Source organism: Acipenser ruthenus, chromosome 3 (genome assembly GCF_902713425.1).
Source record: "Acipenser ruthenus chromosome 3, fAciRut3.2 maternal haplotype, whole genome shotgun sequence".
Taxonomy (NCBI): domain Eukaryota; kingdom Metazoa; phylum Chordata; class Actinopteri; order Acipenseriformes; family Acipenseridae; genus Acipenser; species Acipenser ruthenus.
This window is the reverse complement of record NC_081191.1, coordinates 285,362-305,447: the sequence shown is the minus strand read 5'-3', so window position 1 is coordinate 305,447 and position 20,086 is coordinate 285,362. Positions and strand designations below refer to the sequence as shown.

General features: G+C 42.3%; 1 protein-coding gene across 8 annotated transcripts in view; it reads right to left on the bottom strand.

Annotated features, from left to right (window-relative positions):
• Positions 1 to 20,086, bottom strand: part of LOC117435816 (plectin-like) — a 168,707-nt gene that overhangs the window by 34,335 nt on the left and 114,286 nt on the right. For 7 of the 8 annotated variants that reach the window (XM_059010023.1, XM_059009982.1, XM_059009977.1 and 4 more), the window contains 9 exons: positions 18,720 to 18,809; positions 15,684 to 15,761; positions 15,280 to 15,372; positions 10,141 to 10,307; positions 6,750 to 6,865; positions 6,027 to 6,133; positions 4,068 to 4,187; positions 2,388 to 2,483; positions 1,579 to 1,706 (listed from right to left, as the gene is read on the bottom strand). In XM_059010023.1, the coding sequence (XP_058866006.1) occupies positions 1,579 to 1,706; positions 2,388 to 2,483; positions 4,068 to 4,187; positions 6,027 to 6,133; positions 6,750 to 6,865; positions 10,141 to 10,307; positions 15,280 to 15,372; positions 15,684 to 15,761; positions 18,720 to 18,809 (995 nt within the window). Of the gene's footprint in view, positions 1 to 1,578; positions 1,707 to 2,387; positions 2,484 to 4,067; positions 4,188 to 6,026; positions 6,134 to 6,749; positions 6,866 to 7,840; positions 8,113 to 10,140; positions 10,308 to 15,279; positions 15,373 to 15,683; positions 15,762 to 18,719; positions 18,810 to 20,086 lie in introns of those variants that run through there. The other variant, XM_059010033.1, reaches the window with a different exon arrangement.

The following is a 20,086-nucleotide window of genomic DNA, read 5'->3' as shown; positions in this document are numbered from 1 at the left end:
GTTTAAATACTGTGTGTTTGTAGTGAGCATGTTTAAATACTGTGTGTTTGTAGTGAGCATGTTTAAATACTGTGTGATTGTGAGTGAGCATGTTTAAACACTGTGTGTGTAAGTAGTGAGCACGTTAAATACTGTGAGTTTGTGAGTGAGCATGTTTAAATACTGTGTGTTTGTAGTGAGCATGTTTAAATACTGTGTGATTGTGAGTGAGCATGTTTAAACACTGTGTGTTTGTGAGTGAGCATGTTTAAATACTGTGTGTTTGTGAGTGAGCATGTTTAAACACTGTGTGTTTGTGAGTGAGCATGTTTAAACACTGTGTGTTTGTAGTGAGCATGTTTAAACACTGTGTGTTTGTAGTGAGCATGTTTAAATACTGTGTGTTTGTAGTGAGCATGTTTAAATACTGTGTGATTGTGAGTGAGCATGTTTAAACACTGTGTGTTTGTGAGTGAGCATGTTTAAACACTGTGTGTTTGTGAGTGAGCATGTTTAAATACTGTGTGTTTGTAGTGAGCATGTTTAAATACTATGTGTTTGTAGTGAGCATGTTTAAACACTGTGTGTTTGTGAGTGAGCATGTTTAAACACTGTGTGTTTGTGAGTGAGCATGTTTAAATACTGTGTGTTTGTAGTGAGCATGTTTAAATACTGTGTGTTTGTAGCGAGCATGTTAAATACTGTGAGTTTGTGAGTGAGGATGTTTAAATACTGTGTGATTGTGAGTGAGCATGTTTAAACACTGTGTGTTTGTGAGTGAGCATGTTTAAACACTGTGTGTTTGTGAGTGAGCATGTTTAAACACTGTGCTTGTAGTGAGCATGTGTAAATACTGTGTGTTTGTAGTGAGCATGTTTAAATACTGTGTGTTTGTAGTGAGCATGTTTAAATACTGTGTGTTTGTGAGTGAGCATGTTTAAATACTGTGTGTTTGTGAGTGAGCATGTTTAAATACTGTAAGTTTGTGAGTGAGCATGTTTAAATACTGTGAGTTTGTAGTGAGCTTGTTTAAATACTGTGTGTTTGTGAGTGAGCATGTTTAAACACTGTGTGTTTGTGAGTGAGCATGTTTAAATACTGTGTGTTTGTGAGTGAGCATGTTTAAACACTGTGTGTTTGTGAGTGAGCATGTTTAAATACTGTGAGTTTGTAGTGAGCATGTTTAAACACTGTGTGTTCGTTCAGGATGTGGATTGCCAGAGAAATCCTTGTAACTCAATGTTCTTTAAACCATACAGCATGTTCCTCCTTACTGAATTTCATCCAGCTTCCTGTAGTCGGCTCTCTAAGCAAAAACATAAAATTTATTCTGGCAACAGCACAGCATGTGACTGTATTCCTCAGTTCCCTCAGGGTATGCAGTAAACTCTACCAAGCGCTGTGTCATCTGATCCCTAGCTCTTGATACAAATGCTGTGTTGTTCCTGCGGCAGCTACTGATGCACACAAACAGACAGCCCTCAACGCAGCCACAGAAAAAAGAATGCAGCTGCACCCCAGGGTCTTAATAATGTGCAGAACTCTGAACCTGTTTGTGCTATTGTCTGAGATGTTTGTTCTTCATGTGACTGAGCTCACCTCTCGAATTCTGTCCTGAGCAGCCTCTCTCTCTCCAGTATCGCCACGTGGAGGCGGCCCCATTCCTTCTCAACGTCGATGGGATGGTAACCGGGAGGGACCTTGACCTGTCCGGACTGCACAGCACCCTGCAACGTGTTCCATGTGTTTAAATACAGCGGCTAGTTGGCATTGCATAGGAAACAGCTCTAATAAGAACATAAGAACATAAGAAAGTTTACAAACGAGAGGAGGCCATCTTGGCCCATCTTGCTCGTTTGGTTGTTAGTAGCTTATTGATCCCAGAACCTCATCAAGCAGCTTCTTGAAGGACCCCAGGGTGTCAGCTTCAACAACATTACTGGGGAGTTGGTTCCAGACCCTCACAATTCTCTGTGTAAAAAAGTGCCTCCTATTTTCTGTTCTGAATGCCTTTTTATTTAATCTCCATTTGTGGCGCCTGGTTCTTGTTTCTTTTTTTCAGGTCGAAAAAGTCCCCTGGGTCGACATTGTCAATACCTTTTAGGTAGAATGTGTGTATGCATGCAAAGAATCATGTTACAATACAATATGCAGTGTCTCCATACAGGTATAACAATTCAACTCAGTTTGAGAACAAGCAAAAAGCAAAATTGAAATTAACATGGTTTGGTGTACAGTGCTGTGCTGTGCTGAGCTGTGCTGAGCTGAGCTGAGCTAAGCTGAGCTGAGCTGTACTGCACTGCGTTATATTTTTTTATTTTATTATTTTTTTTTGGGGGGGGGGGGGCATTTTTCATTACAGCCATAATAATCAAGTTTGTCATGTTCGTACAGTACGAGGGGCTCACCTCAAAGGACTTGTAGACGAGCTTGGAGCGATTCTTGTCAGCCTCCTTAGCTGGGAGTTCAGTTTCCTTGAACCTCAGGAACTGCCGCCACAGGATCTGTAATTTACCCGATTTGATTACTTTCTGCAGTTTTATCAGGATGCTTCACATTGACACAATACAGTTTCATTAATTCATGCACTGACACACCCTGTGCAGTTTACAAGCCAATTCGATACAGATCAGCAGGAGCAGACTTGCTGAACGATCTATCTTACTGCCAGGATGTGTGAATGAGTCCAATACAGAGCAGCAGGGAGGCTGGTTTAACAAGCATTGCCTTTATATTAAACACAGCAGATTACAACACGTCTCCTGTAAACCTCTTCCCGGGGCGACACCTTTTCAGTGCGGCATTGCTTTTGAAGACATTTAGTCAGACGTTGTTTGTTGTTGAATTTCAGTTTCTTTTAGTACATAGTAATGAGCCAATCAATATATTTTAGGAATGCTGCCAATAGTACATTTGCTTTAAAATAAAATATATATTTCATAAACTAATTAGTATTATGCATCGGGAACTCAAGAGCCAACAAGTAAATGTGCCTTGCCCCACAGCAGAGATATTTCTGGGGGTTTTAGAAAATAAAACACACCTTTGTTCTTCTAATATGGCTGGTTAACACCCTATAAAACGATTATTAAAACAGCCTTTTTATCTCAGGGCAGACTATAAAAGAGAAGTCAGATCGTGGCCAGTCATCTTGTAACATCTTGTGCATCTTGATTCAAAAGAATGTTCTGCCTCCGGTCAGATTAACTGCCCCGAATCCTCCCGGAGGTGAATCATTACCAGAGAATGGGAATGAAAAAGGGAATGGGAAGGAAAGGGCTACCTGTCAACGTTCTCTAGGGCGTACTGAGCTGCAGAACAAAGCACTGATGAGTTCAAAGCATTGAGTCCACACCCAAACAACGCCTTCCTATTAAACTCAATTACATTTCCCAGCTCTGTCTGATCTTTTAATTTGTTGCCGCAATTACAGAATGACTGCACTTGTGGGATTTACGGCAATCCTCAAAACTTTCATTTGGCTTCAATTCCTCTTTTTTATTTTATTTTTTAAAATGTAATAATGGTTAAGCCCTTCAAGAAAAGCCCTGGATTTGCGGCACGTGAACCTGCGTGTGCAGGTCAGATTATTGAGTATTGAAGCCACAGGGCATGTTTTCAGTCCCACATCTATTCACCGCTATCTTCAACCTAACCTAAACCTACCTTCACTTTTAGGGGTGAGACATGAATTAAACTACAGCTTGATCAAAACTCAAAACTAAACACCAAGGTGCACTTAGAAAACAGACCTTGTAGATAGCCCTCTGTTCATTAGAATGTTAATAGATACACAATACAATAGAGGAAGCTTTAGCACTTTGCATTACTGTCGCATTCCTCGGCTGTTGGACAGGCCACTGTAATTTAGATGAGTGTCTGCTACAGTTTAAACCCCCATCCCTTGAGCTGGTGCTGTCTGCTCCATTCTAAACCCTCATCCCTTGAGCTGGTGCTGTCTGCTCCAGTTTAAACCCTCATCCCTTGAGCTGGTGCTGTCTGCTCCAGTCTAAACCCTCATCCCTTGAGCTGGTGCTGTCTGCTCCAGTCTAAACCCTCATCCCTTGGCCCACAGCAGTGAAACTGACCTCTATCTCCTCATAGCTGCTGGGGAACTTCCTCTCTTCCAAGACGATGACTTGGTGTCGAATCCACTGCAGCAGTAAGGTGACCAGCTCATAGTACTCCTGCCATCGGAGCTCCAGTTCCTGCAGACGGACAGAGAGAGTGGGGCCTTCACTACCATGCAGGGATTCTGTTTGCTTTCTAACTTGCTTACTTACTTACATACCGGCTTTACTTATTTAATTAACACAGACGGACAGAGAGAAAACAGCAGCTTAAGAGCATGCTAAGTGTTGTGTTATTAACTTCCACAAAGGACTTGCTGTGTCGCTTATGAGCTTAATTCACACAAACACATGGCCACAGTGTACAGACAACTCTTTTATTTTTATCTTTTTTTATAGTTTTTATTTAATTTATTGAGCAAGAATTTCAACTCTGGTACTGCAGATTTAAAATGATGACTAATGCAACTTATGATGTCTTCTATCGTGATGAAAATGAATCTAATGAATGTACTGTAACAGAGACATTTTTGTTTGGACATTTGCACCACTAATTATGTCATTTTCCAAAATAGTTAAAAAGGTCATTGAAAATGTGACATGTAAAAAATTAATTATAACAAAGTGAACACAGAATAGCATATATATGGGAGGGTAAGAGGCTGCTTGCTGTGAAAGGAGTTGTTAAATGCTGTCTTGATGCCATATGCACAGTTTACTAGAGTCTGCGGTAAAGAACGCAGCAGCTGTCAATCAGTAAGCTGCGTCTCCATGGAAACAAGGTTATAACTGTGTTTACGGCCTTCCCTTAGTGATTCCAAGTACAGCACACAGAGAGTTATACAGCATAGCCACGATATGCTGTGCTATCCTAATTGATTAACTTCAGCACACAGAGAGTTATACAGCATAGCCACGATATGCTGTGCTATCCTAATTGATTAACTTCAGCACACAGAGAGTTATCGTTATACATAGAAAGTGTCTCACTCTTCCCTTGCTGTGAGATATGAGAGTACAGGTTAAAGTGTCTCACTCTTCCCTTGCTGTGAGATATGAGAGTACAGGTTAAAGTGTCTCACTCTTCCCTTGCTGTGAGATATGAGAGTACAGGTTAAAGTGTCTCACTCTTCCCTTGCTGTGAGATATGAGAGTACAGGTTAAAGTGTCTCACTCTTCCCTTGCTGTGAGATATGAGAGTACAGGTTAAAGTGTCTCACTTTTCCCTTGCTGTGAGATATGAGAGTACAGGTTAAAGTGTCTCACTCTTCCCTTGCTGTGAGATATGAGAGAACAGGTTAAAGTGTCTCACTCTTCCCTTGCTGTGAGATATGAGAGTACAGGTTAAAGTGTCTCACTCTTCCCTTGCTGTGAGATATGAGAGTACAGGTTAAAGTGTCTCACTCTTCCCTTGCTGTGAGATATGAGAGTACGGGTTAAAGTGTCTCACTCTTCCCTTGCTGTGAGATATGAGAGTACAGGTTAAAGTGTCTCACTCTTCCCTTGCTGTGAGATATGAGAGTACAGGTTAAAGTGTCTCACTTTTCCCTTGCTGTGAGATATTTTGGTGCCTAGAAGCTGATAAACCAGCAGGTAAACCACAAGTGTGAATAGTTTATGATGAATTCACCAGAACCCTGAGATGCAATTATAACCTAAAGTAATTCACTACAGCACCATTTGTTATTTTGTATAATACATAGATTCCACAACATTTGTTGAAGAGGTTTTATTTTAAAACATAGTAAAACATCACACATTACTCTCTAGTCTCTCCTGCCCGTTGTAAGTTTTTTTTATCTCATTTCATATCGAAAGCTGTTTTCTTTGTTCTGTTTTTTGTTCTGGCTTCTAATGTTGGAATTCCAAAAACGGCATTTTCAAAAAAAATCAAAACCGGTACTAAAAAAAAAACACCTTTTACAATACCGTAATAATAATGATAATAATAATAAATCTAACCCCACCACCACTCACGTTGGCTTTGACCCCATCCTGGACGTCAGGGACGCGTGGCATGGCATCGTAGAGAGAGGAGACATATGTAATGATGGACTTCTCATCAGGATTGGAGACGTCCACGTCTGAAACAGACACAAACATCCACGCGATCAGTGTCACCAGCACAGCCCCACTGAGATCCCTTACCTGTTCTCTTGTGGGATCCTGACAATTGCACACATTTTTTCACAGGTTTTTCTTGCAGTTGTTCATTCACAGGTGAAGTAGAACATTGCGTTTTAGAAATCACAGGTCCCAGAAAAGTTCCAGAAAAAGATTAAAATTAAATTATAAACATGCATGTTCCAGATTTGTACATTAAGAGAGATGAAGCACTCTCCTTTCATGACCGTAGCCACATCAAACCGTGGTTATTGATTATTTACAGGATAATGCACCTCACAGCGTGCTAACACACACTGGGACACATTTCCAAGAGTAATTTAATCATTTTTAAGTTAAAACCTAACAAAAGACAACTCTAAACCATACTCTACCATCTTCTTCCTGCAGCTAAGTTGATTGTTTTAAACTTCCAAAAAGTATGCACTATGTACTGGAGAGACCCAACCTATGTTACTAGACTACTGTAATAAACACACACTATAGATCATAGTAAGATAGACAGACAGTAAACATGGCACACATTCTTGCTATACAGTCTTTAATTTGTATTGGAAGGAAAGCCCTGCAGGATACCTTCTGGGTCCAGCAGTCGGGTGACCCCCAGCTCCCTGTCTGCCACGGTGAAGGCCTGCTCCAGGTTCTCTTGGTTCGTCTGTCGGTACACTCTCTTCATGTCGATCAGCATCGGCCTGAATTCAAAGGGAATTGGAGGGTGAGAGAGAGACAGGGACAGGACCCAGTATGGGAACAAGACACAGCATGACTACCCGGTACATTGGCCCATCAATCTCTCTGTCTAAGTTCAACAGGAAATATACATACTGTCAAAGAGCCCTGGCAGGCATGTGAAAATAGCATTGCTTTCTGATGATTGTCAAGGCTTGCTGGTCCATATGAAACATACTGCAGCACTAGCATAGAATTCGATAGATCCGCTGAATAACACAGGCAAAAGTGTTTCTTAATTTAAATTCTGTTTCTATTAATATTGGCCATATCTGCACGCAAGTATTAGTGTCAATTCTTTTACAACAACTTTCCACTTTTAAAGCGTGTGTGTGTGTGTGTGTCTGTCACAGAAACCCGAGAGAGCTTCCAGAGTCTCTGGGGAGAGACACATGTAACTGCAAAGAGTGAAACACTGAAGAGTATGTGTGCATGCAGCTACATGCAAGCCCAGGGAATGTCAATAACATCAACTACACAAAATAATAAAGAGCTACAATCTGTATCCCTGCAGCTTTGAGCTGTATTCTGTACATGCTATAGAAACACACAAACACATCTGTCAGAGCATTAACCATGGCCTGACTGTAGGGCTGAAACAAATCACATGTCATTTACACACACAGATATTCCCACGGTACCCTTTCTGTTAACACTTCTCACAAGGTTTTATACATAGAGCTGTCCCCTTTAGCACCTGAGCAGTATCCCCTGAAACATCAAAAACATGGATTTCTAGCTATAGGTCAAACTTACACAGCATGTAGCCCAGTACAATGCAAAAGGAAAACCAATCTGCTTTTAATAACGAACTAGCAAGAAAACATTTAATAAAAAGCCAATAAAGACCACATCTGCTCCAGAGCGAGACCTGCATTCAAGATTTCGTTTTCACAGTACATTAGGCTAAGGATAAGTGAAAGTAATATTTTCCGTACAGTTCCCGCAATCGAAGCGTGGAGCAGACTGAATACCCTGCTGCCTCTTGCTCCAGGCCCGGTGCTGTTCGGAATGACATCTGGTCCGTGCTGTGGGAGTCCGAGCTCTGGGTCCCCCGTCCCGAGTCGTAGGAGCTCTGGGAGCACTCCGAGGGGATGTCCTCGCACAGCATCACCACCCGGTCCTCCAGGTCTGAGCTCCCCGTCGAGCCAGTGTGCCTCTTCTTCACCCTGGGCTTCCTCTTCAGACTCAGCATGGCTGCTCGCAAGGAAACCGCTTCTCTTTATTCGAAGGCTGAGCAGCAGGAGCACTGATCTTTCTTGATTGCTCTTTTTTCCCACTAGATTAGCTATCCATCTTCCTCTTCAACCAAGACATTGCTTGATCTTCTTTCTGATCGACTATTCTTAATCTGTTCTGGAAGCTCCACTTGCAAAACACTTTTTTTTAAGGTTTAAATTACCTTTCCCTTTCAAGTTGACAGGAGCAATTCTGAATAAGGAAAGACTTAAAGGGTTCTTCAGTGGTTTATCTAATCCGATTCTCCCAGAAATTAAATATAACACCCACACGTGCATCTGCTTCTCCATATACAACTCGCCAGTGAAGTCTTCCAGACTGCCACACAGCAGTGCACCCGAACACACATCAAGTAAAGAAGCTCCTTTGCATCTCAGGGCCAACAGTCTCAGCTTGAAAAGCTCAGGGGTTTAATACAATAAAATCATACAAAAAAAAAGTTTAGAAAAACAAAAAGGATCTGCTTCCAAAACGTAGTCCTTCCTTGCACAGCCGCCAGTCAGCAGTTCATGAAATGAGTTTGAAGCTCTGTACACCCTCTCTGGAAAGCGTCCTCTCTGCATTCATAGCTGCGTCTCTTCTGAAACATTAGCTCACTTCAGACTCTCACAGCAGTGTTTTGTAGGTGTTCCTGGCAAACATGCTGATGATCCTTTGAAGATCCTCTCGCTCTGGCAGCTGGGCGTACCAGTCCTTCGCAGGTACATGCTAACGTTACAAAATGCATACATTTTCTTTCCCCCTACAGGCATATATTCTTTATATTTGAATGTTTCTCTGAAAGACGTGCCACACCTCAGAAGCAGTGTTTAATTACAGCGCTGAGGAAGTCTCTTTAGAATCCTCTCGATTCAGCTCTCCCTGAGCTACACAAAACTCTTGTTACAACTGACCACCTGCAGAGTACTGCATTTTAATAGCACTATTTTACAAAACCAAGACTAATGCTATACTGCCATGTACCAGAGACCCAGCCTGTCCCCTGTATGTGAGCTACTCTAGAACATAGATGTGTGCTACTCTAGAACTCAGATACCTGTGCTACTCTAGAACTCAGATACCTGCGCTACTCTAGAACTCAGATATGTACGCTACTCTAGAACTCAGATACGCGCGCCACTCTAGAACCTTGATACGTGCGTTACTCTAGAACTCAGATATGTGCTACTCTAGAACTCAGATGTGTGCTACTCTAGAACTGAGATAAGCTTTACCTGGAGTTCATGAACATCTCATTCTGGGCTGCTTCCCAGGTTGACAAGGGGCTTGACGTACTGCTGCATGATATTCATTTGGTTTTAGTCGTCTTTATTTTTATTAAGAGAAGTTCACAATGAATCTCATACCGGGCTGCTTCCCAGGTTGACAAGGGGCTTGACGTACTGCTGCATGATATTCATTTGGTTTTAGTCGTCTTTATTTTTATTAAGAGAAGTTCATAATGAATCTCATTCCGGGCTGCTTCCCAGGTTGACAAGGGGCTTGACGTGCTGCTGCATGATATTCATTTGGTTTTTGTCGTCTGGGCACCACTACGCCCTGCACACAAAAGCATGTTTCTCTCTCTTATAAACCAGGTTCAAAGCAGACTACGCCTCTGTCTGGTGATGAAAAGGACTGTATCTTCAGATTACAATAACATTAATCATACAGTGTAATGCTTCTCTTTGTTCTCCACTCCTTCTATTCATGCAGGAGTTTGCTATCCTCTGCTCCACCCTGGAAAACACCCCACTCAAGTATTCATAGCCTGGTCTGCTCAAATAAGAGCCTGTTCTGTGCAGGGGACACACAAGGTACCCACATGTGTACAGAATGAATTTACTGTACTTGAGAACTCAAAGCAGCAAAGTAAAGAATATAGCAATGCGATTGTCATGTGTGTGTGTGTGTGTGTGTGTGTGTGTGTGTGTGTGTGTGTGTGCGTGTGCTGCATATCAAGCTTCAACACTCAATGCACACCCATGACACTGTGTGACTGCAGTAGCGGCTCCCTCACCTGTGCTTGTGGATCACTGCGTTGAAGAGCTTGCCGTCCCTCCAGCTGGTGGTGAAGTTGTCACAGCGCAGACCCTGGTAGCCCTCCACCATTCTCTGGGACCACAGCAGGAGCTTCTCTTTGGCTGTCATGTCATCCGACTGCCCGCACACCTGGATATCAGAGATCTAGGGAAACAGGGTGGGAGGGAGCGAGGTTTAGTGCAAAGTAATTTACCTTTGCTGCTCAGTGTCCGATATATGTGACATTGAGGAAGCAGGCGTTGAAAAGGGATGGGAACATAGGGCAGGAAAGGGTTAATTCTGTTTTTCCTAGTAGCATATAACTGGGCCACCCCTGAGCTAGGGGCAGGGAGTTCTACAGTTTACACTTCTAAGAATGCACAATGGGTCTTTTCCCTTTGCACCTTTGGTAAAATGGTAGTTGAGTCTATAAACTATCATTTCTATAGGAAGGCACAGGAGACTATACTGTCCCCATGGTGCCTGGATAACTGGAGAAAGTCTGTGCTGGACTAGCTTGGAGCTTTAATGTACTAGTGGTCACAGCCTGTTATTCTTCGAACTCCACATTGGTGAGCGCTTATGTAAATGAAAGTCTGTTATGGATGTATTCAACTGTAATTACAGCCACTTCAATCTCTTTTTTATGTATGTTATGTATTTTTTATTTTTTTTGTATATCTTTAACAATGTATTTCTGCTTGTTAAAATAGCACTTCTGAGCATAACGTGATGATGTTACTTCCGGATCCCATACTTTTGAAAGCAATCTGATATGGTTCAGTTCATTAACCACAGGAGGATTGTGTGTGTGTGGGGGGGTTACACACAGAGGGGAATCCGCTAACCACATTCACAGGACTGCAGTGAACAAGCAATTCATAATCAAATAGGAGAACTAGTTAGAAGGTAAAGAGGAACTCTTCAGACCGCAAACTGGTCTGTAACAAGACAGTAAGAAAGATATAGAGAAAATAAAAGCAGGAACCTCAGCCAACCTCAGTCTGGTGGCATAATAGACCAAATCTAATTTGAAACACGAGTATACTGTTTCTTGTAATAATGCGCCAGGCAGCCTGAGTAATTTCTACAACTTCTGGAACTTTCCGTGATTCGAGGACATTTAAGGTCTCCCTGTCTGTGGACTGTAAAGCAGTTTGTCTGGAGGAATCTGCCTTGGGCTCTGGGCACCAAACGGCTCTCCCCAGCCCCTGCTTGCTCCCATAGCACTGCAGAGCAGTTCATGGAAGGCTCTCCCCAGCTCCTGCTTGCTCCCATAGCACCGGTTCTCTCTAATCTATCTTGGCACTGAAAATCAAAGCCTCTTGAAAAGAATGAAAACTGTTTCTGTGAGGATAGAGTGATTCATTTGCGGGATGAAAGCACCCCACCCTCCTTTTTGTTTCATAAAACCAAAGAAACTTCACTTAATAAATGGGTCTGAATTACTTTAACCCCTGAGGAACTGGACAAAACCCACTGTACTTATTACATGGGTCTGAATTACTTTAACCCCTGAGGAACTGGACAAAACCCACTGTACTTATTACATGGGTCTGAATTACTTTAACCCCTGAGGAACTGGACAAAACCCACTGTACTTAATACATGGGTCTGAATTACTTTAACCCCTGAGGAACTGGACAAAACCCACTGTACTTATTACATGGGTCTGAATTACTTTAACCCCTGAGGAACTGGACAAAACGCACTGTACTTATTACATGGGTCTGAATTACTTTAACCCCTGAGGAACGTTTTTATTTTTGTTTTGCTTGTTTTTTAGTACTTTGTGTATTTCTTTGTGCTGTCCTAAATCGAACAAATACTTTGCAATTGTACAGAAAACAAACATTTCAAGCCCCATAAACATATTTTATAATGAGAATTTAAAAAACACAATAATCAATCTTTCTAGACTGTTCAGTGGAGAAACTAGAAGTCACTAGAGACTTCTGCAGTTCAGTAGCTTCATCCCTGTGATCTGAGTCGCCAGTGGACTGAGTTCTGGATCAATATCAATGCATCATTAGAATCATATACAGTACCGGTACAAATGATTACAAAAATGCTGGGTGAATGACTGGGTGGAGCATTCGTTCTCTATTTTACCGAGAAATTAGTTTCCTGGCAGTCTTTAGCCAGAAACCTGAGGGTAAAATGAAGAGAAAATGTCAGACCCAGTCATTCTGCATTGGTAGTAAGAGGATCATATTGGGGTATTACAGCACTTGTGAGAGAGTGATCCTTGTGAGAGAGTGTTCCTTGTGAGAGAGTGTTCCTTGTGAGAGAGTGTTCCTTGAGAGTGTTCCTTGAGAGAGTGTTCCTTGAGAGAGAGTTCCTTGAGAGAGAGTTCCTTGAGAGAGAGTGTTCCTTGAGAGAGTGTTCCTTGAGAGAGTGTTCCTTGAGAGAGAGAGTTCCTTGAGAGAGAGAGTTCCTTGAGAGAGTGTTCCTTGTGAGAGAGTGTTCCTTGAGAGAGAGAGAGTTCCTTGAGAGAGAGAGAGTTCCTTGAGAGAGTGTTCCTTGTGAGAGAGTGTTCCTTGAGAGAGAGAGTTCCTTGAGAGAGTGATCCTTGTGAGAGAGTCTTCCTTGAGAGAGAGAGTTCCTTGAGAGAGAGAGTTCCTTGAGAGAGTGTTCCTTGTGAGAGAGTGTTCCTTGAGAGAGAGTTCCTTGAGAGAGTGTTCCTTGTGAGAGAGTGTTCCTTGAGAGTGTTCCTTGAGAGAGTGTTCCTTGAGAGAGAGAGTTCCTTGAGAGAGAGTTCCTTGTGAGAGAGAGTTCCTTGAGAGAGAGTGTTCCTTGAGAGAGTGTTCCTTGAGAGAGAGAGTTCCTTGAGAGAGAGAGTTCCTTGAGAGAGTGTTCCTTGAGAGAGAGAGTTCCTTGAGAGAGAGAGTTCCTTGAGAGAGTGTTCCTTGTGAGAGAGTGTTCCTTGAGAGAGAGAGAGTTCCTTGAGAGAGTGTTCCTTGTGAGAGAGTGTTCCTTGAGAGAGAGTGATCCTTGTGAGAGAGTGTTCCTTGAGAGAGAGTGATCCTTGTGAGAGAGTGTTCCTTGAGAGAGAGAGTTCCTTGAGAGAGAGAGTTCCTTGAGAGAGAGAGTTCTTTGAGAGAGTGTTCCTTGTGAGAGAGTGTTCCTTGAGAGAGAGAGTTCCTTGAGAGAGTGTTCCTTGAGAGAGAGAGTTCCTTGAGAGAGTGTTCCTTGAGAGAGAGTTCCTTCAGAGAGAGTGTTCCTTCAGAGAGAGTGTTCCTTGAGAGAGAGTTCCTTGTGAGAGAGAGTTCCTTGTGAGAGAGAGTTCCTTGAGAGAGTGTTCCTTGAGAGAGAGTTCCTTGATAGAGTGTTCCTTGAGAGAGAGTTCCTTGAGAGAGTGTTCCTTGAGAGAGAGTGTTCCTTGAGAGAGAGAGTTCCTTGAGAGAGAGAGTTCCTTCAGAGAGAGTGTTCCTTGAGAGAGTGTTCCTTGAGAGTGTTCCTTGAGAGAGAGAGTTCCTTGAGAGAGTGTTCCTTGTGAGAGAGTGTTCCTTGAGAGAGAGAGTTCCTTGAGAGAGGGTTCCTTGTGAGAGAGTGTTCCTTGAGAGAGAGAGTTCCTTGAGAGAGAGAGTTCCTTGAGAGAGTGTTCCTTGTGAGAGAGTGTTCCTTGAGAGAGAGTGTTTCTTGAGAGAGAGTGTTCTTTGAAATTCCCTATTCAGTTATACCAAGATAAGCAGTCTGTGAAGTTATCCAGCAACAAACTCCCCAGGGGACCATTCTACTTAGTATTTAGTAAGTAAAGGGGTTTGAGTGATGAAACATGGGCAATACAATCCCCACCCCTAGCCTTGCTGTAAACCATCTGTTGCCATAATTTGTAGCAGTACTGTATAAAATAATAACATAAGGGAGTAAGAATGGTGGAGACAGCCCTGCACAAAAGCACTGGGCCTCCGTCCTCCTATCTTTACCATTAAACCCTGATCTCAGGAAACTGTGACTCACTGCATCAGATGGTTTGATCACAGATTAAATATCCAGACAGACTTATAATAAATAGCTGATTCAGACTGCTTGAATAGAAAAATTACTTTATTACCAAATTACACATCTGTACATGGAAAAAAAGTAATTTGGAAGCAACTTTATTTGAAATCATATAGATTATACTTTGTGCGGTGATTGTGGTGAAGCACTGTGAAATTTACTCAGAGGAGATGCTGTCAATGACTGATACACAGCATCTGAAAGGTTTACTGTGAACCTCAACATTGGTGTAAAAAAATTAAAAAATCAACTGTAAAATAAACTGTGAGATGCTAACCTTTTCTCTTCCAATTCTAGACCGATATGACTACAGATTGGATCTAGCGGTGAACGGAACTCAGATTCGTAGTGGAAGGCTTCTAGAAAGGCTAGGGAACAGGAGAGCAATGAAGCCCCCGTTTATAATGGGGTACATACAGTTGGGAGGTGAGGAGTGGACAGTTGTGCAGTGAAATTCATTCTCTACACTATTGTCAAGCATGGTGATGTCTGATCTACTCATTGTACAGGAAGTAGTTTTCATGGTGTCTGATCTAGTCACTGTACAGGAAGTCGTTTTCATGGTGTCTGATCTAGTCACTGTACTGGAAGTAGTTTTCATGGTGTCTGATCTAGTCACTGTACTGGAAGTAGTTTTCATGGTGTCTGATCTAGTCACTGTACTGGAAGTTATTTTCACGATGTCTGATCTAGTCATTGTACAGGAAGTAGTTTTCATGGTGTCTGATCTAGTCACTGTACAGGAAGTCGTTTTCATGGTGTCTGATCTAGTCACTGTACTGGAAGTTATTTTCACAGTGTCTGATCTAGTCACTGTACAGGAAGTAGTTTTCATGGTGTCTGATCTAGTCACTGTACCGGAAGTAGTTTTCATGGTGTCTGATCTAGTCACTGTACAGGAAGTTGTTTTCATGGTGTCTGATCTAGTCACTGTACAGGAAGTCGTTTTCATGGCAGTGTCTGATCTAGTCACTGTACAGGAAGTTATTTTCACGATGTCTGATCTAGTCACTGTACCGGAAGTAGTTTTCATGGCGGTTTCTGATCTAGTCACTGTACAGGAAGTCGTTTTCATGGTGTCGGATCTAGTCACTGTACCGGAAGTAGTTTTTGCAGTGGGTAACATACTGACCTGGAAGTGGAGGATTATGGTCCAGATCAGCCCCAGGGTCAGTTTGGGGTTTCCGTCTGCAATGTCATCATTTCGGATATTCACCAGTTTAACCTAAAATACCAAAACAAACAGAGATTGTTGATGCTTTAAATTCAAAGTAGCTTTAGATACTATGCATGACAATACAGTACACAGTTAATCATGCAGAATCATTTTCACTGGGGTCCTGTCACTAGACATGACAATACAGTACACAGTTAATCATGCAGAATCGTTTTCACTGGGGTCCTGTCACTAGACATGACAATACAGTACACAGTTACAGTACAATACAGTACACAGTTAATCCTCCAGGGTCCTCTGGAGCCATTCATTTTGTTATGATCATATGGAGTTGATGAAATCTCTGATGCCAGTCTTACCTGGCGGTGTTTGAGGAAGTCCAGTGCCATCTGTACATTCTGCAGCTTGTGGAAACGCATACGCCCTTTCTCCCGGGGCTGTGGAGAGACAGAAAGCAGGGAGTTGGAGAGGGGTGGGGGTGCTGCCCTCTCCTCACCAGCTGCCCTTGTCCATGGGCATGACTGGGCACAAGGAAAAGGGTGGAGTGTCACTCGGAACGATGAACAGATAAAACCAGCAGGGTGATGAAATGTGGTTGTATTTATAGCAAATACAATATTCCCCCTAGTCCCCAATTACAGCTTGAATAACTCAGTTGTGCAGTTCTAGCCTGGATACTGGTAGGAATGAACCCAGCACAGGGCTATCTGATAGAAACATCTAGCCTGGATACTGGTAGGAATGAACCCAGCACAGGGCTATCTGATAGAAACATCTAGCCTGGATACTGGTAGGAATGAACCAATTTCTGAGAGCACTAGCTGGAATTCTACAGCACCAAGGCAATTCCTTTACAGGATACCTCCCTGTTTCAGCGTTTGAAGATCCCAGTGTCACTGCACGGTTCTGCCTGGGTTGGAGTAGCTAGAAGCTTCCCCTGTGGCACTTGCACCTTCAGATCTAAATCATACGAAGTTGAGGTGCGATCGTTTATGTGAGGTACACTTTTTATTTGTATGTTGGAACTACTGCACTAAAGTAAAGGACCCCTGAGACACACTTCAAACAGGCAGGCCAGGCATCTCTTTACAATTTAATGTAAAGTTGTGTGGATATGTGAATTTGGATACTTTACGTTATTTAGTAATACTTGACCATATACAATTAACTGCACAAGAAGGCAAACATATTAATTACTTAATATATTACTTGATTGTGTGTTAATTTGGCATTTAAAATGGGACTTGTGGCAATGTTTGGGAGGTTTATGTACACTAGTACAGTATGTAGAGGAGAGTGGCGTTTGATTCGAGTACTCGGAGCTCAAGTACTCGTCTCGAGCGATAGATCTCAAAAATCCCACTCCTACTATCAAAGACTGCAAACTTTTAAATCTCTGAGGCAGACTTTTTAATACCAGTTACAGTGCTCTTTACAATTCCAAAATATTATGCTATTTTATCTCTGGTAATTACCTTTTCCAGAAGTGAAAGTATTTTCAACTTTTTTTCAATTGTAAGCACAACTCGCTATCGCGCTGTACAGTGGGTGATGCTCGTCTCTTTTTAAAACCATATAATTTAGGGCAAAATTACATAACAAAAAAAAAAAAAAAAAAACTACAAAAAAACGTAATAGGTTCCTGTTTTGTTGTTGTTAAATGAACCTTTAAGAAACACACTATTCTAAAAACATTATACTATCCGAAAATGTGTTCAATATGTATGTAGTATATATATGCTTAGAAAATACTAATCAGGGCGGTCAGTATCAGAATGTAATATAAAACAGAGTGTGTGTGTGTAGATATGGTTTAAACAGTGACATTGCAAAGAGTTTAAACGTTCATAAAAAGCAGATCCCTAGCACAGGCCTGCAGCCCAGCCAATCAGGTGTCACCTGAAGGGTTAGCAAAGGTCATGCTGGCTGGGTTTACATTGTGTCACATGCAAGGCTCCCTATTGGAGAACTTTTCTTTATTTATATTTTTATGGGACCACATTCTTAAACAAAATATTTTCCAAAATAGATGAATTACTGTGACACGCACATACTTTTGTACATTCAGTTCTCTACAGCTATACTGCATCCCCTTAATAAAGGTGCATTAGTGCAGACCCACTCACCAACCGCAAGTTCCTCATAACTAACGTCTCGCTCCTTCGGCTACCCCCAGCAAGAGCAGTGCAAGAAAGGAGTCAAAGGCGATAGGGCAAAGGTCAGGAAGCAGGAGGTATAAAAGGAAAACCGAGAATCAAACACTGCCCACAGTTCACAGAAAGAAGCAAAGTGAGGTTAATGTGCATAAGGAATCAAACACAGTTCACAGAAAGAAGCAGAGTGAGGTTAATGTGGATAAGGAATCAAACACAGTTCACAGAAAGAAGCAAAGTGAGGTTAATGTGGATAAGGAATCAAACACAGTTCACAGAAAGAAGCAGAGTGAGGTTAATGTGGATAAGGAATCAAACACAGTTCACAGAAAGAAGCAAAGTGAGGTTAATGTGGATAAGGAATCAAACACAGTTCACAGAAAGAAGCAGAGTGAGGTTAATGTGGATAAGGAATCAAACACAGTTCACAGAAAGAAGCAGAGTGAGGTTAATGTGGATAAGGAATCAAACACAGTTCACAGAAAGAAGCAGAGTGAGGTTAATGTGAATAAGGAATCAAACACAGTTCACAGAAAGAAGCAGAGTGAGGTTAATGTGGATAAGGAATCAAACACAGTTCACAGAAAGAAGCAGAGTGAGGTTAATGTGAATAAGGAATCAAAAGCAGTCTTAGGAGAACAATGATGCGCAACCGCACCAGAGCACAGACAAGGGATAATAATACGGAAGAGTAAAATCCGAAAGTGGTTTTAAATCGTACAGCTAACCTTCCTCCCCCCCCCCCCCCCCCACGCCATGGAGCTCCACTATCTATCAGAAACATCACCCAGGGTGCAGGAGGGACTGGTGGCAGCAAGTTCCCCCTCACAGGCCAGCCCAATGGGACTGAGCAGCACCAATCAGAGGACTCCGTCACAGGCCAGCCCAATGGGACTGAGCAGCACCAATCAGAGGACTCCGTCACAGGCCAGCCCAATGGGACTGAGCAGCACCAATCAGAGGACTCCGTCACAGGCCAGCCCAATGGGACTGAGCAGCACCAATCAGAGGACTCCATCACAGGCCAGCCCAATGGGAGTGAGCAGCACCAATCAGAGGACTCCGTCACAGGCCAGCCCGATGAGACTGAGCAGCACCAATCAGAGGACTCCATCACAGGCCAGCCCAATGGGACTGAGCAGCACCAATCAGAGGACTCCGTCACAGGTCAGCCCAATGGGACTGCAGCGAGTGACAAGGGAGGTGCAGAAGCAGAGTTTTTAAAACCCCACCAGGACTCACCAGGTTCTCCCCCGAGAGGACCTCCAGCAGCGAGATCAGGTTGTGTCCATCTCTGAGGTCTTCATACAGGTCACTGATGTGGCGCTGGGCCTAGGATAGGGACAGGAACATGGGAAGTGAAACTCATCAGCAACAATGCAATGAGAAATCCTAGAACCAAGTTACTGTGTGAACTTTGACAAATAAATCACACAGATAGATAAGTGTTACCAGTAATTACACATTATAACTAGAGATGATCTTACCCATGATCAGAAATAATTTAGCCATAACAGTGCATCTTGAATTGTTAACTTTTTCCACAATGTTTGGGCTGAGGTATTAGGGATGTAACTTAGATAGACAGCCTTAATTATAATAGCGTATGAGTAGGGGATGACTGCTAACTGCTTTGCTGTTCTGTAGCCTGCAGTCAGCATGATCAAACTGGAGAGGATAGAATGTCATTCAAGAATGCAAGACCAATGGTGTTGCAATGGGTTCTAGGAATATGCAATGTTCTGCTAACGTACTTTGAGATGACAGCTGTCATATGTTGCAATCTGATGGAAAGATTCCTCCTGCCCATGGAATGCCAGATAGTTGTAATGATGTACTGTGTAAGTTTCTATAGGTGTTTTCTTTACCTTGGGCAGCCTGTTTTTTTTAGATCAGCAAGGTGGAATACCAGTTTAATCAATTCTTTACAAAACAAACAAACTGTTTTCTTAAGTACATGCACCTTAAGATTAGAGAGCTACAAACTGTTCTGATGTGACTGTTCTGAGATCTATTTACTGAAGCGAACTCTCACCATAAAAAAGGTACCGTGGTCACATTCTAGCACAATGGAATTATTTTGTTACCAAAGCATGCACAGGACATTCGCATTTCCAAAACACAAACACACGTGCAAAGAGAGCTGACATTTGAGATTCTACACATGATCAAACAAACAAAGTTTGTGTAAAATCTTGACTGAACAATATACAGGGTGATTAGAAAGTAAGTTTATCACATCAACACACAATATCTCATAAACTTACTTTCTAATCACCCTGTATGTTCAAAACCATGGCTAGTTCTGCATAACGCGTTATTCCTTGTTTCGTCTGATGATGAAGAATCCGAATTCTCAATTTAATTTCGCCTCTACAGTCTCAGACTTCAGAATGGTTAGTGAATAAAAAACAAAAAGCAAACCCACAAAATACCCAAAAACCCACTGCTTGATGGAATATGTGTAGTCCAGTAGCATAGCTCTTTGAGCCACTCCATCACTATGTGTGAGCCTGTACAAAAATGGAAATATGTGCAATCAGCCTGAAATATTTCAATAGAGTGGTGCAGTGAAAGAGTAGGGGGCAGGTCAATGGTCTTGCAGAACA